The sequence below is a fragment of the Lynx canadensis genome, chromosome F2 (assembly GCF_007474595.2).
Source record: "Lynx canadensis isolate LIC74 chromosome F2, mLynCan4.pri.v2, whole genome shotgun sequence".
NCBI lineage: Eukaryota > Metazoa > Chordata > Mammalia > Carnivora > Felidae > Lynx > Lynx canadensis.
The window spans coordinates 39313615-39335481 of NC_044320.2; the positions used below are offsets into that span (position 1 = coordinate 39313615).

At 40.0% G+C, this 21867-nt stretch overlaps 1 protein-coding gene across 8 annotated transcripts in view; it reads right to left on the reverse strand.

Moving 5' to 3' along the window:
* Positions 1-21433, reverse strand: part of MTDH (metadherin) — a 57297-nt gene extending 35864 nt beyond the window's left edge. For 2 of the 8 annotated variants that reach the window (XM_030304571.1, XM_030304565.1), the window contains exons 1-2: positions 20742-21425; positions 8117-8218 (exon numbers count right to left, since the gene is read on the reverse strand). In XM_030304571.1, coding sequence (XP_030160431.1) covers positions 8117-8218; positions 20742-21122 — 483 coding nt within the window. In that variant the 5' untranslated portion in view covers positions 21123-21425. Of the gene's footprint in view, positions 1-8116; positions 8219-20741 lie in introns of all 8 variants that reach the window. The other 6 variants (XM_030304570.1, XM_030304569.1, XM_030304568.1 and 3 more) reach the window with 4 other exon arrangements.
* Positions 21434-21867: the final 434 nt, after the last annotated feature.

The window sequence follows — 21867 nt, forward strand, 5'->3', positions numbered from 1 at the left end:
CCACTAAAAAGACTTAAAAAAAGTTTGTTTTTGTTTTAACTGGTTATATCACTATCACTTATATAGATCTTCCTAATTAACCCAGTCAGGTTTCAAAAGAATTCTATGAGGCAGATGTTATTACTTCCACTTTACAGATGAGAAAAGAAAGCACAGAATGATTAACTAACCAACCCCAAGATCACCTAATTATTAAGTGTCAGAGCTGGGATTTGATAAGCATGCTCCAAAATCTGGGCTGCTATGCTTCTGTTAGGAAACTGCTCCCAAGCTGTTAAATTGTGCAGATATGAGAATTTTCACAAGTAACAGACAAATAATTTATTTTATTTTAGAAACAGAGAGAGCATGAGCGAGGGAGAGGGGCACAGAGAGAGGGAGAGTCTCAAGCAGGCTCCAGGCTCAGTGTGGAGCTCAACGTGGGGCTTCATCCCACAACCCTGGGATCTAACCTAAAGGTTAGAAATGGATGCTATGATACTTTAGTCTGCAAGTAAGTGGCTAGTGTGTAAGATTTCCCCCTAACTCATGGCAGTAACTATTCTGTTTTCTGAGACTTTTGTTCTATTTCCATTGGGTCAAAATTTTTCTTTTTTGTAATGGTGACAGTGATTTTAAAAATGTACATGCCTGACAAAATTAAAAGCGGTCAGTGAAGTTCATCATTTTGAAAACTAAGCAACTGCCTCTTGAAAAGTCTGAAAACTACTGCTTTAGGATCAATTTCATCCACCTTTTGCCTAAACAAATATGGTAAGTCCCTATTTTATACTGCTCCACATTCAGCACTATTTATTTTTCTCACTTGTCTCAAACATATAGATGAACAAGGCATAAATGGCAAAGGATGGATGGTCCAAAGAACATATTATTTACATTTCTCTGAACTATCTATACCAACAGTTCTTAATCTTGGTAACTTGGTGACATGATGTAAGGATGAGATTAATTACAAAAAGTGTCACAAACCTTTTTAAAAGTAGAGAGAGTTCCAGCAGATTTTCCTGCTTTTTGGGGTGGTGGTAGTGGTGGTATAATTTAAACTACAGCCAAGATTTTTCCACCCACTACTAGTCTGATACATTTCCCTGAATGCAAGGAAGGAGTAGGATTGTAGATGAAGAGAAGTACCCACAACCTGTACTTTACCTTCCTCCTTACCCTCGTTAGTTAGATTTTCTTTCACTGCACTTACCACCACCTACCATTAGAGAATATATTTGCTTTATTTTAGTCATCCCTTTTCCCATTTTATCCTGTTTTATCAATCGTTATATTCCTAGTTCCTAGAATAATACACCTTGCAGACAGCAGTTATTTGGTTAATCAGTAAAAGAGCCTAAAAATAAATTGCGTTATATATGGTTCTGTCTGCCCAACTCTCATTGCCCCCAAAATAAAACCTCTGAGCTACTCTATTTGTATACTTGAACACTTACGCGAGCCATTAAATTATTTAAATACATTTGGTGTGAGCTCACGAATTATGGTACACCACACAAGCGGCATGACTACCAACCCAGAATCTTAAAAAAAATTTACAAGAAACCTTTCTTAAGAACTTTATCTAGCCCCAAACTCTTTCCCAGACATGGTTCTCAAATTTCCAACAGCTTAATAAATTAATTCCACTTGGAGACTCCATTCATTACCTCAATCTTAGCATGTTTAAAACCAAATTCATTTTCTCACTCTATTTCAATCTCCTCTTGCCACTCCCACTTGCCTCATTCAACTACAGCATCATGGGAAAATGATGGGCTAGAGGAGAAGTCCTGGTTCTGGTCTCCTTTCTGCTATTTGTCAGGAGTTTAGACAGAAAAGTCTAGGGGGCAAAAATGAGGTTTCTCTCGTAAGATATTCCCTCTTTGATGGAAACTACTGTGTTTACCTTCAAAGGGGGCACTGAAACTACTAATTCTTGGATGGAACCCAAGAATCATGAAGCTATAGATTCTATGGCACAAGGAGCCCAAAAGGTCAAGAGTCCAAGACCTACATAATCAGATTCAAAGCACTGCAGATAATGAAATATTTTAATGAATCCAAAAGATTGTATTAGAAGTTTAAAAGAGGTGTTCAGCAAAAAAAAGCCAGACAATAAATATTTTATGCTTTGCAGACTATAAGGTCTCTATTGCAACCACTCAACTTTGCTGTTGTAATATAAATGCAGCCACAGACAATAAATAAGTGTGGCTGCATTCCAATAAACTTTCAAAAATTAGGCAGAGAGCTACATATGGCCAATGGTCATGGTTTGCCAATCCCTGATTTTAGACTATTGTTTCTAAGACGTATTATGGAAGGTAAAACACAAATGCATGTAAATTGACTGGGCACGCAGTGTTCTCTGTTTTGCTAAGAGCTACTATACCTTACAGTTGTTTAAAATCTATGATGCCTTGGAGTAAGTTTGTCTATGGTCTTCTAAACACTGATCACTCCTAGAATAGTGGTTCTCAAACTTCTTGGTTATAGGATACTCTTAAAACAGACCAAAGATATCAAAGAGCCTTTGTTTACATGGGTTGTATCTACTGGTATCTAACATACTATAAATTTAAACTAAGATATTATTTAACATATTAATTTATTTCAAAATAATAATAGACTAATTACATACTGTTTAATTACACCTATATAAATAACTGTATTTTCCAAAACAAACAAATAAACATTTTAGTGAGCAGCACGGTTGGTATATTCTACAGTTTGCAAATATCTTTAATGTCTGGCTTCATAAAAGATAGCTAGATTCGCATACCTCCTTTTGCATTTAATTTTACTGTGATACGTTATTTAAAGCATGTGAAGAAAATCTGACTATATACACACAGATATATAATTGGAAAAAGGATCTTTAAGACTTTTTAAGAATATTTACTAATTGTGGGAGAGTGCAAATGGGGGAGGGGCAGAGAGAGGGGACAGAGGATCTGAAGCCAGCTCCTCACTGACAGGCTGACAGCAGTGAGCCTGATGTGGGGGTTCGAACTCACGAACCATGAGACCATGACCTGAGCTGAAGTTGGACACTCGAACCAACTGAGCCACCCAGGTGCCCTGGATTTTTTTTTTTTTTTTTTTGAGAGACAGAGTGTGCATGAGAGCAGGGAGAGTGGCAGAGGGGTAGGTGGGGGGTGGGGGGGGATGGGAGGGAGAGAGGGAGAGGGAGAGAGAGGGAGGAAGAGGAAGAGAGAGAGAGAATGAATCTCAAGCAGGCTCCACACCCAGCATGGATACCATGACCCTGGGATCATAACCTGAGCCGAAATCAAGAGTTGGATAATCAACTGACTCAGCCACCGAGGTGCCCCAGGTAAAAGGATTGGTTTTTATTTTTTTAATGTTTATTTATTTTTGAGAGAGAGAGACAGAGCAAGAGAGAGAGCTCTGAGAGAGCTCTGAGGAGGGTCAGAGAGAGAGGGAGACACAGAATCTGAAACAGGCTCCAGGCTCTGAGCTTCCAGCACAGAGACCAATGCAGGGCTCAAACTCACAAACTGCGAGATCATGACCTGAGCCAAAGTTGGACACTTAACCGACTGAGCCACCTAGGCGCCCTTAAAAGGATTGTTTTAATAGTTTTGTTGTTGTTGTTTTTTGCTTTTTCAGATAATTGTGATATCCTTTGACATTACACCAAAGGTTAGTGGTTGACAGGGGCTGGGACTAAGAAGAAAAGGAGAAAATGGGGCGTTACTGGTAGTGGGCAGAGGAAAATGTTCAAAAACTAGACTATGGCGAGAGCCGTACAACTCTGCAATACAACTAAAATCATACACTTATATGAAATAAATTTTGTGGTATATCTCAAAATAAAGCTGCTTAACAAAAAAGAAAGAAAACCAATGAGCGTAGACTTAAACAGGGTGAGGGGTAGGAACAGAGACCTGTATCACAGGCAGGACCTTTAGGTTATGTTCAAGGTTGTAGAGTAAGAGCAATGGGAAGTCACAAGGAACTTTAGGTAGAGGTAGGGGAAAGTATTATGCTGAAACTTGTCAAGTGGTAGTTTCTTAAAAATTGTTGCAACATGGAATCTGAAAGGGCATCAATGAACTTTCCACACTCCATTGGTCTACCTTGTGCATTTAATGAAACTTTCACAGTTGTCTGATTTTATAACATGCAAGTACTGGTCACCTGGAAAATACTGGTTCAGTGAGTTACACACATCTTCTAAAATGTTAAAACATTCCATTGTATACAGTATTTTTAAAAATCACATTTGTTAATATCACAACTCATCTCATCAGATATTCTTTAAGCACAGGGATGCTGTCAAGCTAATGGTGGCAGATACAAATTTTCCAGATTTCTAATTTTCACTCAGAAACAAATCATTGTATCATTTGCAACAAATACTAAGTATTCTTTTCCTTGAAGTGACAGGATCATTTTAATTATTTTTGAGAAAATGTCTGCAAGTACCCAGGTCTAAATAACCATTGGTATCTATCAGCTGTTCTTTCACGTAAAAACAGTAACTAGTCTAGGTTGCAACTCAATTGTACAAATGTTCTTCCTCAAGACAACCACTGTTCTTCAGTACACAGCATACTGTAGGTATACTTCCTATTTCATCATGAAAAATAATTAAAAAGCATGTGTTCAGAGGTCAAGATTTAATGAAATTAATAGTGATCATTTTTATAGCTTCATTAAGAATACTCTTAAGTGAAACTAGCATTTTTTTTTTTTTTAACTATGAGTGGATTGCATAAAGAATACAATTACTAGTAGTTTGGTGTCACCGTCACGATTTGTGCTCGGAAGCCAGCAGTTTTACTTGCTATTGCTTCTGCACCATTAGTGCAACTATCAACATGGTGAAGAAGGCAAATGCCCTAATTATTATGAAAACAGTTTCATCCCCCAGGGCCCAACAAAAGGGTCCCTGGGACCCCATCCCAGGGGTCCACAAACCACACTTGGAGAACAGCTGCCTCCGTGAAATTGAGGGAGCATTATTTACTAGGTATGTGATGCTGGGCAATCCGCTAAACTCTTTTTAATGAGCTGTATTAAAAAAAAAAAATGATAGTACCCCTCTCCTTCCTCAACCAAGACTTAGTTAGTCAACAGGGTCAAAAGAGGTGAAAATATTTTGTATTATGTAGCAACATAAAAATGTAAGAGCTTATTAATACTTAAAATGAATGATATTTCAGTAGGACACCATTGACTTCATTCTGAACATAAACAAATTTGATTGTGACCAAATTTTATACATTTTGGTTTCTGTTGTTTCTCTAACAATCTTTACACTTCTATCTTAATTCAAATCCTCATAATCACTAACACAAGCCTGACCTGTTAATCATAAACGTTGCTGCCAGCTACATATCTATTTTTATCATACCCCACCCCCACCTTGACCAAACTTATCGAGAGCTTTCCATTAAGAATATCTTCTTTTGTTTCAGCTGAATAATGTCTGATTGTGTCCATTTGTTTCTCTCTCACTTGCCAAAGCTGGCCTCACCACTTCTACTTACTAAAATACCATCCCTAGCCTTAAGAGTCCAATTGTCAATTCTTTCTGGCCACCCAAATTGGATAATCTTATTCCTGTGAATATCTGGCACCCAGTCTTGTTACCTGGTATCTTCTCCTGTGCTTGCCTTTCCTTAACTAGACTGCAGTCTTTCTGAGAGTAAGTACTTCTTCCATTCTTATTCTCTTCAGCATCCAATAGCACAATGCATTCAGCCAGCTAATGGTCCTAGGTCTACTCTACTAGAGACCAGTATCAATGAAGTATTGACCTTCACAGCCAAATAAAGACCTAGAAAACTATGGTAGTTTAACTTGCTTTATAGACACAAGATCTATAACTCTTGTCATACATGGTTTTTAGACAATGTTTTACTTCTAAGGCTTATTACTCAAGTGACAGGGCAAGGTATTCAATATCACAGCTTAGAGTGCTTAGATGTGGCTCTGAGAGAAAAACAAACATACAATGATGCATATTAAGGTACATAAGTAGATCTAAGAGAAGCCTCTTTAGAAAGAAAGTAATAAAAAGCCTTAAAACACATATTTACAACATGCAAAAACAGTGCAATAGCATAAAAAATGAACTGAAATAAAGTCTTTTGGGTTAAACCAAGTTAAAAAGCATAAATTCAAGATGCAGACAGCAAAAAGAAACACTAGCCATGAGCTGTAGCATTTACTATTATGCAAAAAGCCTAACCAAGTAGACAGCAAACCAAAGGCAGAAGTTTTGTTCTGAAAAAGCAACAGCAACTGAAAGGAGGCAGTACTGTCAAGTGATTGAAAAACGCATGGGCTTTGGCACCGGAATGAGCTGGATTCAAATCCTAGCTCAGAAACTGTGCGCTGAGTAAAACTGCAAAATCCCTCCATGCTGAGAGTCCTTATTTGTACAATGGGGCGGTTACTACCTGCCTGCTAGAGTTTATGAAAGGATCAGAAATAATACACAGCAGTAAAAAGCACAGACTTTGAAGTCAGATGGGTCTGGGTTAGAACTGACTACATCTAATAGCTTAGATAACTTATGCCTCAGGTTTCTTATTTGTAAGATAGGTATAATACCACCTCCTCTGTGCTCTTATGAGGATAAATAAAATAACATGGATAAATATTCTATAAAGTCTTAAAAGCACACCCGATATGTACTTTGTCCCTACAAGATATATGTACATACATTCATACATTATACACACACCCACTTTGCATAGTGCCTGCCATTTTACAGATATTTAAAATGTCGATTATTGTAATTATTTCCTAACATAAGAAATTTCAGAATGATTATAAACTCTAAACTGTGGTTTTTTCATCTTCCTACACCCGATCTATATATGATTAACCAATCAGAGATGAATGGCAGTTCATCAATTATTCCAACTACAAATATTTCAGGATAATTCAGGGAGTGGAAAAAGGAACAAGCATAAAATGCTCACTAGTAGGAAGAAAATCCAGAAACAAGGAAATATTATAGGGAAGGAGTACAAATACGTATTAGACATATAAACTATTCACACTTTAATTTACAATCCTGAAATTGTATGCTTACTTGTTAATACAAGTTATTTCCTATTTATTTTTCTGCCAAAGGCAAAATCAGGCATAAATTTAACTTTTGCCCACAACTATCCTTCATTTTACGCCATCCTACCTGCAGCCATCTTGGCCCTAGACCAATTTTACTGGGTTATGGAGGAGAACTGATCTTGCCAATTCTTCAAAGACACTTTAAAAATTGTAAGCGTTAAGAAAGTGTAGCAACCATTTCATACTATTATTCTGTAGGACTGGAATTGTCGCATTCTGGTTTCTAGAAACCACTTATCTACCTTTCGTTATTTTTTGGTTTGTCTTTCTTTGTTAAAAAGGAGTTATGCATGCACAGGGTCTTAAAAAGGGAGTGGAAGAGCACAAGTATTAAATGTATCGAAAGGACTTAAATGAGAAGTTTCTCTCCCACAGCAGGACAACCCACTGTTAACAGTTCCTTTTTACATTCTGCCTAAGTCAAATAAAAAATGGGTCAGTTCTAACACTGAAAACTGAATAAAACCCCAGGAATTATCCATTTATGGGGTATGACAGATTGTCTTATTTGAAAACTTAAGAGTGCACAGAACATTCTCTTTTGTTCAACAAACTCAAAATGTCTAATAAGTACACAATTATGTCTCCATCAGAACAGAAATCTATTTCAACACTTAATACCATCGAACAAGTTGGTAAGCTTTTTATGTCAGAAGTGTACTATTAACAAAGATAATACAATCCTGTTTTCAAATAAGAGGGTGTTACATACCTGCAACCTTACTCCTATAAAAGACGTTCAAGTCATAAATAAAACTGTTTTGGTAAAGTGAATATTTAATACTGCCACAGCATGTTTAAAAATATTTGGTGATACATCCTTCCTTTTAAAAGTAAAAAAACAAAACAACTTACTTACGCCTTTACCACCCATCTGCTATGATAAATTCATATTTTCAGTTGTCCTTAAATGGGGAAGTATACATACAATTTTGTGAAACAGAAAAACATCATTTTTATATATGTCACTCTCTTTATTAAGAGACTTGCATATAATTTCATATGTTCCCAAACTTACCTTTTCATTTTTTTTATCTGTCTCTAAGGGCTGCTTTGCTGTTATACTTCGAGGAGTTCGGACAACTTCCTCGTCAGCCACTTCAACCGTCCGTCCATTCGGCTGCACAGGTAACAAAAAGAATCTTGTTATCAAACTGCTTGGAGGGTCAAATCAAAGATTTATACTCAAGAAACAGCATATACTACAATCAAATGCTACCCCCTGACCCAACTTTAATAGGTTTCTGTACAGCCATGTTGTAAGACTTGATGTGCTACTATCTCTAATAACTGTGTTTTGTAATATGATAATGAACCTATAAACAAAAGCCTGTACCACAAATAAATTTTCTGATCTCACCCAGGGTATCAGTTCCTCCAACAAAAACTCATGGAATGAAAGCAGGAATATGGGGAACTAAACTGTATTTGCACTCTCACCACCAATTAGTAGTGTAATCTCAAAACGTTTCACTCATTATCTTTTGAGTCTTATTTCCACATATATAAAATTATAGATCTGGTCTATTCAAAAGTCAGTAAACTTTTTCGATAAAGGGACAGGAAATATTTTAGGCTTTGTGGGCCATATCATCTCTGCTGCAACTACAAAACAGTGCAATTTTGTACAAAAGCAGCCACAGATGAATAAATTGAGTGTGGCTGTATTCCAATGAAACTTTATTTGCAAAACACTAGTAGAGGGCCAGATTTGGTCCCTGGTCCATAATCTGTTGGCCTCTATATTAGATTATCTCTAATGCCTCTCGTAATTCTATTATCTAATGGTTCTATTGTTCTGGGATTAAGAAATTTACCAAGCCAGTGCTACAGCTTAAAAAGGTTACCTCAGCTTCAACACTCCGAAAATAAAAAGATATGAGTAAAATTAAGTTTGTGAATTCCAAGTCTGGGTTTTAATTAGAATCACTAGTTTTGGGGGTTAATCCTCCCCCCCCCAAAAAAAAACCACATTTCTATGTTCTATCACCAGAAATATATTTAGATTCAAGAGTTTGAAGAATGGAGTCCAGGTATCTGGTATTCTAACCTCTTCTCTCTGGGTCCTACTATTTCTTTTCACTTGCTTATTCTCATACTCCAATAATTCAGTGAGTTAGTAAATCAATATACTAGTTTCGGTTGCCTTATTTCCAGTTCTTGCAGAACAGACTTCCACCAGATTACTCATTATAGCAGAACCATACTCCAGAAAACAATAGCAATGCTCAAGTTTCTATAATGTGACTTTGCCAGAGTTTGTTCGAAATTATCAGGGATATACAGTTAGAGAAACAGACCATTAATATTCTAAAACCCGATTTGTAGGCTTTTCAAAGATTTATGGCAGAAAAGCCAAAACAAAAGCTGTCTTTTAGCTGACAAAAATCCTAATTAACCCCAATTTAATCTGCTGGCTCTTAAGCAATTTGTTAAACTCAGACGCCAAAACCAGGTCTCCTTCCTCTTGATTTGGTTTTCTTTCTCCTGTGCTGTTGTGTCACTTTCATGCTGCTTCCTCTCACCAGCTTCCCTGTGTATGTACATGTTGGGGGGGGGGGGTGGTACACAAAGAAGGGTAAGAAAACCCTGAAAGGAATCTGGACTTAGAGCAATAACCACATCAGGAATATAAAACCGTTTAATTCTACTTCCAAGATCAGCATCTCAATTGTCAGTTCTCATATGTTAGTTCTTATTATCCTCTTCAGCCAAACCTTTTCTGATTTCCTGTGGTCTGCTTCAGCTTCACCCTCTCTATACAAGCCTTATGCCCCCTGAACGATCTTGCAGCTTCAATTTCAGTTTCCAGTCTCTAACTGGAAGCTCACAGGCTTACATTTCTGAAACTTCACTTAACTAATCCCTTCAGGAAACTTTCCATCACAGTCACTACTATAGCACTTCCATTTTATTCATGTAAATGACTACATGGAGTCATCTTAATTTATTAACTGCTAAAAGGTGAGGAATTAATTGGTCAAAAACTACAAAAAATTCAATGCAATTCCTTTGAGGCCAAACGCAAACACTGGTGATACAGCCTTCCAAATGAAAGATGAAACAATCTCCTTTTGAACAAATATAAACTCTGAAGTCCTCAATCCCGTGAGCTACAGCAGGAACACTCAGTTTCCATTTCACAGACTCTGAAATGACCGGCAAGCCACAGGTGGTCCCACACTCCAACCTGTGCCATTTTTACTTCCTTCTTCGCAAGATGAATTTATGCAATTACTGTAACTGTAGCTGTTCCTTCGGTCTATGCAGATTTCTCAATGTTCCACTAACATTTGGGAGTCAGCAACAACCCTTCCTCAAAATGCCAGATAACATGAAACAATATGCCTCCTATCCCAACAGAACTCTTGGGCCCTATGAATAAAGGATACACAATGGCAGCTGTGCCTTTCCTACCCACCAGCAACACTCATCTGTCCTGCCACTAGCTGGTCAAGAAGGTCTTGTCCTGGAAAATCATTAACCACATTTAAATCAGCAAATCCAGAAATGGAGGCATATCATGTAGATCTGCTCACATGAAAGTAACTAAATGTAAGTAAGTTAATTAATTAAATAAAGGGGCGCCTGAGTGGCTCAGTCACTTGAGCCTCTGACTCTTGATTTCAGCTCAGGTCATGATCCCAGGGTTGTGAGACTGAGCCCCAAATTGGGCTCCACGCTGAGCATGGAGCCTGCTTGGGACTGTCTCTCTCCTTCTCTCTCTCCCTGCTCCACCTCCCCCCAACTTGTGCTTCCACTCTCTAAAAAAAAGGAAAAAGAGAAAAAGAGGAAGAGAAAAAGAAAAAGCAACTTACTGCAAACCAACACTTCAAACCCAACCTGACTGCCAACAGGGTTTTATCTTTTGTATCTTATACAAAAGGTATTATCTTTTCTCATCATGAAGCCTTAATATACACGTTTCCATAGATTAGCAATTATGCGGGCCTCTCATCGTAACCTAGTATAAAATTTTCTGGAAAACTTTGAGGTGTTTCCTTCCAGGGCCAACCAAAGTTAATTTCACATATAGAATATAAGCTATATTTTAAATTAGACAAGAACATCCTCCGAATTTGGTGAAAATCAACCAGAAACAGAAAAATGACATAATCATTTCTTAGATGGATAAACTCCTTATAGGCAATGCTATGTCTGCTTTATTATTACACATTCCCCAACTCCTACGCCACATCCTCTGAAAAACATATTCATGAATGAACATTGTGAGTGTGTGTGTGTGTGCGCGCACGTGCGTGTGTGTGTGTGTGTGTGTGTGTGTGTGTTGGGAGGGGTGGTGATAAACCAAAATGAAGATACCTAGCTGACAATGAAGAAAATAAAATGCAAAAAGGAGACACACAGCAGGGGAGCAGGGTCTCTTATTGAATAATACCTGATTTTGGAGCATCTGGGTGGCTCAGTCAGTTGAGCTTCTGACTCTTGGTTTCAGTTCAGGGCGTGATCACACTGTCCCTGGGTTCGAGACCTGCACTGAGCTCCACATTGCCAGTGTGGAGCCTGTTTAGGATTCTCTCCCTCTCTGACTCACCTCTCTCTCTCAAAATGAACAAACTTTAAAAAATGCCTGATTTAAAGGAAATATAATTTTCATGTTAGTCAACCCTTAAATTATTAATTTCATAAATGTTTATTAAGTACTTCAGGCACTGGGCTAGGGACCTCAGGAACAAGGACAAATGAAAGGAATTTGCCCTTGAGGAGTTTTGAGGTTCAGAATAAGCAGATATGCTTAATAACGGACATCTACTCCAAAGGAATCTACATCTAAGATAACCATATGTAAAGTTTAACATTTGACTTCTAAAACGAAACCATTTAGAATCCCATTTTCACTTAGTTATGTGAATTTTATTTCTAGATAGAAAATATAAAAACCATGACTTCAAGTTACTTGGAAACACCTTAAGAAACTAGAAGGGCAGCCTACCAACTACCAAAAAAATGGAAGATGAAGAGACCATGGACACTGGAACTGAACAAACCTGGGATTAAGACTCGACTTCTATATTTAATCACTGTGATTATAAGCATTTTCCTTGACTTAACCCTTTATTTCATCATTTGTAAATATAAAGAAAATATGTACTCATACAAGTTTCTTGTTAAAACGACAATAAATGAGAGAACATGGCTATAATGGCTCAAATCCTCATCTCCTTGTCCAGCTTTCAGGTCACAACTAGCAAGCCTACAACCAGCGTTAAGTCCTGGTGGTCAAGAGGGTCAACAGACACTACATGCATCCATCAGGCCCAGTGCTCCAGACACAAATTCTTTTGGGGAGTTAACAGAATACAAATGGTAAGTAAACACAGCCTCTCAGAGGCTAGAAATAGTCCAGGCTTGCTGTCAAAGACAGCAATGTAGTATCTTTCTTTTTTAAAAAACTGCTTACAGTTTCACCATTTTCTAAGAAAATAAAATTACATCATACTCACTTATGTTCATTCACTTACTATCCAGTAAGTGAACATAACCCCTCCAACCCTACTCGTAAAGGAAAAGAGTATGGGTTTTAAAGGCAAGCTGAAACCAGGGTTGAATTCCCCAATGTGTGTAATCCCGGAGAAGTTACTATTTCACTAGAGTTTCAATTTTCTTAGCTTAAAGTTATTCTGAACATACAGGAGGCATAAGTAGACATATTACACCCATCATAAAAAAAGATCAAGGGCAAAATGTTATGGAAATTCAAGGTGCATCATCTTTAGCTGACAGAGTGAAGACGGCCTGACACGTAATTCCCAAGTACCTGCCGTGGGCCAAGCACCTTGCTAGATGCTTTACATGCATCATCTCATTTAGTGAACAAGACCTTGCCTTGGTCAGTGTATTTTTAGTTTGAAGAGTTCTGATATAAATTCAAGATAGAACAATTTCTTGCCATTTATTTGAAAATGTCTTTTTTTCTGCCAAATGTGAATATGTCAAATATAAATATACTACAGCTTTAATTATAGCAATTTACTAACTTATTTTTAAATCCAACCCCAATTTTAAACTCTTAATAACTGAGAGTACAATCTTACAAATATGGCCTATGATTCAAATTTGCAAAATCATGCTATATATATCCTGAGCTATTTCCTTTAGTGTAAAGATCCTGTGCCTTCCAAGCAGCTAGCCAAAGACTCAACTCTCTTCAGGGATTCCGAACTATCAACTTGTTAACCGCACCAGGAATCCTCATGCTGTCAGCATGGAGCCCACTTCGGATGCTCTGTGCCCCTCCCCCATTCACGTGCTCACTCGCAGAAATAAACATTAAAAAAAATTAAAAAATAAAATTAAAAAAATACTCTCAAAGCTTTCATAACCTTGAGAAGTAGTACATTAACCAATAATGTCAAAGTGCAAAAGAAACCTCAAGTGTTAAGAGGGTTTATTGCTGCTCTTAATATCTAAGATAAGCATAATTATTAAAGGTCTTCTCTGTTAGGACTTTGGCAGAATACAACGACAAGATGAAAAAGTCCTGTCATTTAACCAAACAGAGCCAAATTTCTGGAGCTTTGGTAAGAGTCACTACAATTTTCAGCACAAACTTTTGATTCTATTTTTTTAATGATTATTTACTTATTTTTGAGAGACAGAGGGAGACAGTGAGCAAGTGAGCCGGGGGGGGGGGGGGGGGGTGGGGGGGGGGAATTCCAAGCAGGCTCCATGCTCAGCGCAGAGCCCAATGTGGGGCTTGAGCTCACGAACCGTGAGATCATGACCTGAGCCGAAATCAAGAGATGGACGCTCAACCGAATGAGCCACTTGGGTGCCCCCAAACTTTTGATTCTAAAAGTAAATTTTGAAAGAAATAAAGAGAGGGGCGCCTGGGTGGCTCAGTGGGTTAAGTGCCCATCAGCTAGTTCACGATCTCCTGGTTTGTGAGTTCGAGCCCCACGTGGGGCCCTGTGCTGACAGCTCAGAACCTGGAGCCTGCGTTGGATTGTGTCTCCCTCTCTCTCTGTCCCTCTCCTGCTCGTGTTCTCTTTCTCTCTCTCAAAAATAAATAAACCTTAAAGCAAATTAAAAAAAAAAAAAAAAAGAAGAAAGACAGCTGTAACTTACTGGGAAAATTGGAATTGTTCTCTGAATGCAATGTAATATCCTTGAACATGCTATGAAAACCAGAGAGGTACACGGACATAACAGCAGAATTTGTAGACTACAAATTATCATACCATTTAGCCTTTGAAACTCCTTTGCTCTATGACCTCAAATAAGTTATTATAATCTATAAATCTCAAGATTCCATTTCTGTAAAATCAGCAATGTTTATCTAGAACTCAGGAGTTTTTAATCAAATGATTTTTCTTTTTATACTTATAACATGGGGAATAGTGATTTAAAGGTAAAAAGAAAATCCTGTTTGTAGGTAGCAAGTGATATAATTTACCTTTACTAATACCTGGGATAATACAGCAAAATTACTACCTAGAATAAAAGACATACTTCTTTTTTAATTTTTTTAACGTTTATTTATTTTTGAGACAGAGAGAGACAGAGCATGAATGGGGGAGGGTCAGAGAAGAGGGAGACACAGAATCTGAAACAGGCTCCAGGCTCTGCACTGTCAGCACAGAGCCCGACGTGGGGCTCGAACTCACGGACGTGAGATCATGACCTGAGCCGAAGTCGGACGCTTAACCAACTGAGCCACCCAGGCACCCCTAAAAGACATACTTCTGTTGGAATATCTTAACAGCTAAATTTACTTAGCCAAATAAATTATCCAATTAAACTATGAGGTATCATTATACTTTGTTCAGAACTGAGTTCGACAAATAATCATCAAAGGCACTTTACATGCCAGGCACTGTTTGCCATTGTATATATATCAAGACATACAACCTAGGGGCGCCTGGATGGCTCAGTTGGTCAAGTGTCTGACTTCTGCTCAGGTCATGATCTGATGATTCATGAGTTCCAGCCCCATGTTGGGCTTTGTGCTGAGAGCTCAGAGCCTGGAGCCTGCTTCGGATTCCGTGTCTCCCTCTCTCTCTGCCCCTCCCCTGCTCGCTAGTGCACACGCGCTCACACTCTCTTGCTCTCTCAAAAATAAACATAAAAAAAAAAAAAAGACTTACAACCTAGTGGAGGGAAAAGGCCTCTGAAAAGTAAATGGGTAAGTAATTTACAAACTGTGATAATTATAATAAATACATACAAAGAGTTGACGCAGAAGACAGAAGGGGATGCCTATTTCAACTAGGGTGATCAGTAAATAGTTTTCTAGGAAGGTGAGGTTTTTTTTTTTTTTAATGTTTATTTATTTTTGACAGAGAGAGACAGACAGACAGAGCACGAGTGGGGAAGGGGCAGAGAGTGAGGGAGACAAAGAATCCAAAGCAGGCTCCAGGCTCTGACTGTCAGCTCATAGCCTGGTGTGGGGCTCAAATTCATGAACACTAAGATCATGACCTGAGCCAAAGTGGGATGCTTAATTGATTGAGCCACCCAGGCATCCCTAGGAAGGTGAGTTTTAAGGTGAGACCTACAGGCTGATTTGAACAGTAGGCAAAAGTTTATCCCAGAAGTGCTAATAATAGTTCATGCAAAGGAACTGGGTTGTAAAAGAGTGAAGAACTGAAAAGAGATCACTATAGTTGGAGGTAATAAAGAGAGGAAATGAACTCAAAATCAGCCTAGAAAGAAAAGCAGGTACTGGGCCACACAGGAAAATCTAAACAGATTTTAAATGCAAAAGCTACTGAAGTGTTGGTTTTAGACAAATGTTGGCTTTAGGACTGGGGGGCAACGTGCAGAGGTTACTACTCTGTAAGTGAGCTAAGGGGCCAGACAGACATTAGAATGAGAGTAGTCAGACTGAATACACATCTTGGAGATAAAATTGATGGTACCTGCTGACGGATTAGCTATGAGGTACGGAAGATATAAGGGAATGAGAAAAAGGGAAGAATCAAGAACGACTCTTAGATTTTTGGACTGAATAACTGAATGGGTGGCAGTCATTTACCATTTACAGAAATGGGGAAGACCAGGAGAGAAAAGGGAATCATGAATTGTTTTGGAGATGTTAAAATTTGAGACAAATGTCAGATTTCCAATAGAAGAAATCAAGTATATACCTAGACATGAGGTTCTGGAGATGAGAGGAATGGTCCAGTTACAGTTACAGACTAATATGAAGTTGATCCCATTATTCAGGGATTCCATATTGGCAAGTTCACCTGCTCACTAAAATTAATTTCTAATCCCGAAATACCTGAGGTGCTCTCTTCATCACTCACAGACATGCACAGGGCTGGGGAAAAAAATCTGAATTGCCCTTCAGGTACCTTCCCAGGCAATGTTCAGTTTTGTTTCAGATATCATAAAAAATATAAAATAAAAATATAAAAGAGAGAGACTAACCCTAGCTGCAGAACTAGGGAAGGCTTCAGAGTAGAGACAGCACCATAGCTGGGCCTTCAAGGATAAGTAGAAATCATAGGGAGAAAGAAATAAAGGGCTTTTAATAGAACAAAATAGTTTGAATAAGAGACACTAAAGTCTAGCCAATGGTAATGTGTTTGAGATAATAGTTAAGAGATAAATCTAAGATGGGGGTTACATTATAAAGAGGTTTGAGTGCCATGTTGTAGACCGGGTTTTATTCAACATGTGATGAGAAAACTACTGACAAGACGCAAACATGAAAGTCATGGTCAGAGCTGGGCTTTAAAAGATTTAACTGGCATGAGTGGGTAGAAAGGATTGGCAACAAAGAGACTGGAAGCAGGAAAACCAGTTAGGATGGTATTAGTACAGTCTAAGCAAAAGGTAATAAAGTCCAAAAGTAGGGCAGTGGCAATGAAACTGGAACAGAAATAATGACTACAAAAGATGCTGCATACTATTAGAATGATTTATTGGCTATAGAATGACGGACCTTATAAAATTTTAGCCAGAAGAGGCAAACACAGCCATCTTCCACTGTAAAAATAAAAAGGTGGCTCACGTGGCTGTTTACCAGGCATGAAGAATGGGAATGAGTGGTATAAATACTTTGGTAGGGCATCTTACTACTTTATGCATTCAGTAATTTTTTACCGAGTACTAAGCACTATGCAAGGTTATACAAGAGCAAACAAGACAAAAACACTACTTATTCAGTGAGCTTATAGATATCAACAATTGCATTATGGCAAATCTTTATGAGAAGTCCTACACTAATATAAAAATAACCTTTTCACTAATACAAATTTTCACTCAAGTTGACCCTGGTTATAGGTAGGCTTCTAGTTGAAATTCAAGGCAACAACTGTTAAACACCAGTTAGTTATATGATATCTCACATCCATCTAAATTATGGCTCAGATTAAGTCAAGTTAAAAAGTATTTACTGAGTTCCTATTTAATACTTACATTGTACTAGCTGTCATGGGAAAATACATAATGATTTCCAAAAATGCCAAGAAATAAGCCCAGTGAAAAGTGCTACCCCCTTCACTTTTAGTAGGAAAACAAACTGCAATTCATACCCTGAAAGACCTTTGCCAAGATATTAGGGGATAAAAATCAAAATGATATAAAGATTTTAAAAAGTGCTTATGCGTTGGTTTAAAAAAGCTAAATACCACCTACTCTATAGATAGAAATAAACTACTAGAAACAAATTTTAAAAATCTGAGTTGCAAAATTTGCAATGATTTAAGAGAGAACTAAAAATAATGGGATAAAAAGATGAAAACAAAACATTTAATACGTAATATCCCTTCACAAAACTAGTTAGTTGGATCAGAGTAAGTATATACTAAAATGTGTATCAGAATGATATAGTAATGAAGAGACAGATTGTAAGATTAAACATGACACCCCTTAGAAATCTCTCCTTTACTATGGATCTTATGGCTCTATGCCAGTGAGTGATTTTTAAACTAATAGCAAGGATTTACCAAGGGAGCTTGTTAAAAATGCAGATTTCCTGGACTCAGTTCCAGAGATTTTTGATTCTGAATTTATAAGATCTGTGCTGGTGTTCAGGAATCTATAAATTTTAATAAGCATTCAAAGCAACTCCACTGCAAATAGTCAGAGATAACATTTAGAGGAATCCTCCAATATTTTAACTCAACTAAAATCTTCAATTTATAAACAAGATAAGCTAAACAGAGCAAGGTTAAATGCCTTATTCAAGTTTAGTTCCTGCCAGGCTGACAGAGTTAAGTCTTCCTCTCCTGGGCCTTTCCTGTTTCTTCAGCCTTTTCCACTATCTTGCTCCTACCCACTTTCAAAGCCAGATTCCGTGATAAGGTCTCTCACGGCCTCCTGGGCCCACAATGGGTTTGCACTGTTAATTTTTTTTAGCGTATCCTTTTCCACAACTGGAATAAAAATCTCCCTGGGGAGCAACTGAGCTTCTACTTTTGTATCCCCTTCACAATGAGACATATGAATATTGTATTCCTTTTCACTGCCTTCAAATTGCAAGCTGTATGCTGCCTTTCTCCAAGTAAATACTTAGCACAGTGCAAAGCACAGGAGTACTACATAAATGGGTGCTTCTATTTCTCAGTCTCATAAAGCAGTGTTTTTCTGTGGGTCATGCCTCACAGTGAAATGTGAAACCAATTTGATGGGTCACAACTATCATTAAAGAAAAACAAACTGTATGGTTTGATATGTGTGTGTTCTCAGTAAGGGGGTGGAAGTTGGGAGGTACTGTAATGGAAAATGTGTTTTTTATTGTAAGTTGCAGTCAAAAAGCTAGAATGCCACAATTTTGTTAATGTTGATAAACTTCTCCAACACCTGTATACCATGAGGTAGGCAAAGATATTTTCTCACCCAATCAACACTGAACAATTTGATTAGTCATCCCATTCTTCACTCCCCAAAGCTTAATACTAAGATTTATTTACTCATTCACTGCCCCATTCCTCAACTAAGATGAAAAAGAGGAGTAAGTCCTAAGTCTGATGAGTATTTTTCACAGGAACCTGTTCCTTCTTCAGATAGGTCGTCTGAGTGTTATGATGCACTTGGGATGGACTCCTAGAGCACCTGTCTCTCGACTCAAGTCTATCTGAAATTCTAGATGTCCCAGACAGGGCTTTGAAATGTTCACAATCTGCTTCATCCACACAGGGTTTAGGGTTATTAATGTGCGTGGTTTTTTCAAGATCACCTTCTTCGCTTATTTTGGAGCCAGGTTCTCTATATCCACTGTAACATTACTTTCCAGTAACCTCTGCTCAAAAATGTAATTATATATATTCGAAATCAGTCCTATTTCCTCTTCCAACTTAAGGTAGAATTCATACTGACAAAGTCATATCCTTTTCTAAGTTTTGTATGTTATCTTAATCAGCAGACTAAATGTGAACACTTATCTAGGCCTAATAATACACCAACTGTGACCTGTCACTTCTCTAATACTGACTTATTCCAACAATACTCTCATTGCTTTAGTTTGAACTCAAATCCCACTTCCTCCAGTAACTTTCCTAAATCCCTTCAATGGAATTAGTCTCTCACCCTCCAAACCTCACCTGTCTGTGCTCTATTAGCATAATTGATGAATCTGTTTCCTACATTAGTCTCCATGACTGATTCTCATTCCTATGTGTATACCTCCCACCCGGCAACACACACCAGAGTGCATTTCACATGCTACGACTGGGTTACATTTACTTTGTTGCAGTGAAAGGTAAGGAGCTTAATTCAGTGTATATAAAAATAGCCTAGCTGTTTCTAATTCTACACACCCTCCACTTGTAAAGTATCGTAAAAAACAAAACTCTAAAAGATATCATGGGAGATCCACGGGTAATAAAGAATGTACAAATAAAACGGGAAAGCATGATAAAATGGATGTGATGCTCTCTGCATTTCCACACGTGGCCCGGTAAAACGGTGCCTAAATCTCTTTCAGACAGCACCATTCTGCTCTGTCATTCCCTTTTACTATTTCAAAACCTCGCACACCGCTTAACTTGACTTAGCTCTCCCTCATGGGGCTATGTACCCCGAAGTATATTAGGCAGCGACTTCCTCTTGCCTTGCTCCTGTTCAGGCCTCCATTGGCTGCATTCACAAGAGTAAGAGTGGGCAACCATTTCCCTTAAACAGTTTAACTAAAATGGAAGCGCGTCTAGACCTGGGTACCTTTAATCCTCCGTAAACCCGATTTTTTAGGTCATCGTATTTCCTCCCCCGGCTACCGTCTCAATGTAACTTGAAGTAGACATCTGCCTTCCAGGCGCAGTCTTTCCACAACTTCCCAGCACCACCGTAAGGTCCCATCACTCTCCACACACAGCCTACCCGGTAGGCCTCAAGAAGGGTTGGCATGTTATTCCGGCGGTCAAGGTTCCCGAAAATGGCCTGACCTCCCGGCGCTTTTATTTAAACGTACCCCACGCCGCCGTCTAACTTCCTTCCTCGAAACTAGTCTTTTCCACTCGTCCTACACTTCCCGAGTTTCCACGATTCCCCAAGTAACGTGTCCACCGATCACCTCCTCCACCTGGGGAGAGCTCAGTCCCAGCTCTTGACCAACCTCACTCTTTTCCCCTTCCATTCCCCGCTGGGGGGACTGGGACTCGGCCTTCCGCTCGCTCGAGGGTTTCCACGCCGGGCCCTGGCCCCTATTCTACCGCCGCTCCACCCCTACTCACTTTGGGCTTCTCGGGCAATTTCTTCCGGTTCTTCTTCTTCTGCTCCTCGCTCCTGAGATTCTTCAACAGGGCTACATCGTCGGTGGCCGGGGCCGGCAGGGCTGCCGCCTCCTCCCGCTTGCGGGGCGAGCTCCTCCGCTTTTTTCGGGCGCCGGCACAAGCCGCGGCCCAGCCGTAGCAGAGCAGGAGGAGCAGCAGCAGTCCCAGCGCGCCGGTGCCCACCAGGATCACCCAGCCCGGGTACCGCTTCGGCTCCAGCCCCAGGTCGAGGCCCAGCTCGGTGCGCAGAAAGCCTAGGCCAACCGACAGCATTTCCCGCAGCCGAGCCGAGCCCTCCTCGGCCTGCTGGGCCAGATCGTCCTGCCAGCTCTGTGCAGCCATCTTCCCTCCGTCAAAGAGACTCTCAGGGTGACGCTGGGGCGCACAGACGCCGTAGAAGAGTCAAGGGAGGCGAGGAAGGGACGGGCCGGACTGCCTCAAGCCGAGCGCATCGCGGCCGCCCCTCGCGCCGGAGCCGGGGATCGGCAGCTGCCGCCGCCAGGAGAGGGGGCTCCCAGTTCCCCCTAGTCAGCCTCACTCCGCCGCCGCCAGGAGGAGGGGGGCGGCGGGAGGGAGTGTCTCCAGTGGCGGCCGCTAAGCGGCGTCTCGGCGCCAGGGCCAGGCCCCGCTGTCGTCCCTTGGCGGAACAATGGCGGCTCCGGCCGCGATCCACGCCGCGCGCGCGGCGGGGGGGGGGGGGGGGCGGGGGAGATGGCCGCGGGTCACGTGGGCAACCTGGGCGGGACGTGGGTGTCACGTGGGCAGGGCGGGGCGGGGCGGGAGCCGTTGGGTCGAGGGCGCGGCTCTCGCGGTTGGTGGTGACCAGTCCTGGCCTAGTGGAGGCTCCGAGCCTGGGGATCGCTGACCTTGGACGGGAGTCTGGGAGGGGTTAACTGCAGGAAGCCTCCGCCGGGTGGCTGGTGCCCGGGAGCTAGGAGACGTGGCGCTTTGAATGGGTCCGGGGGAGGGGCTCTCGAGGAAGTCGGGGATGGGGTGGGGTAGGGAGGAGTGGGTGAAGAGTGTGGAAGCGGGTAAGGGGGTCTAGGTCAAAGTCGCTCAAGTAGGGTGTAGGTTTTCTACATTCTTT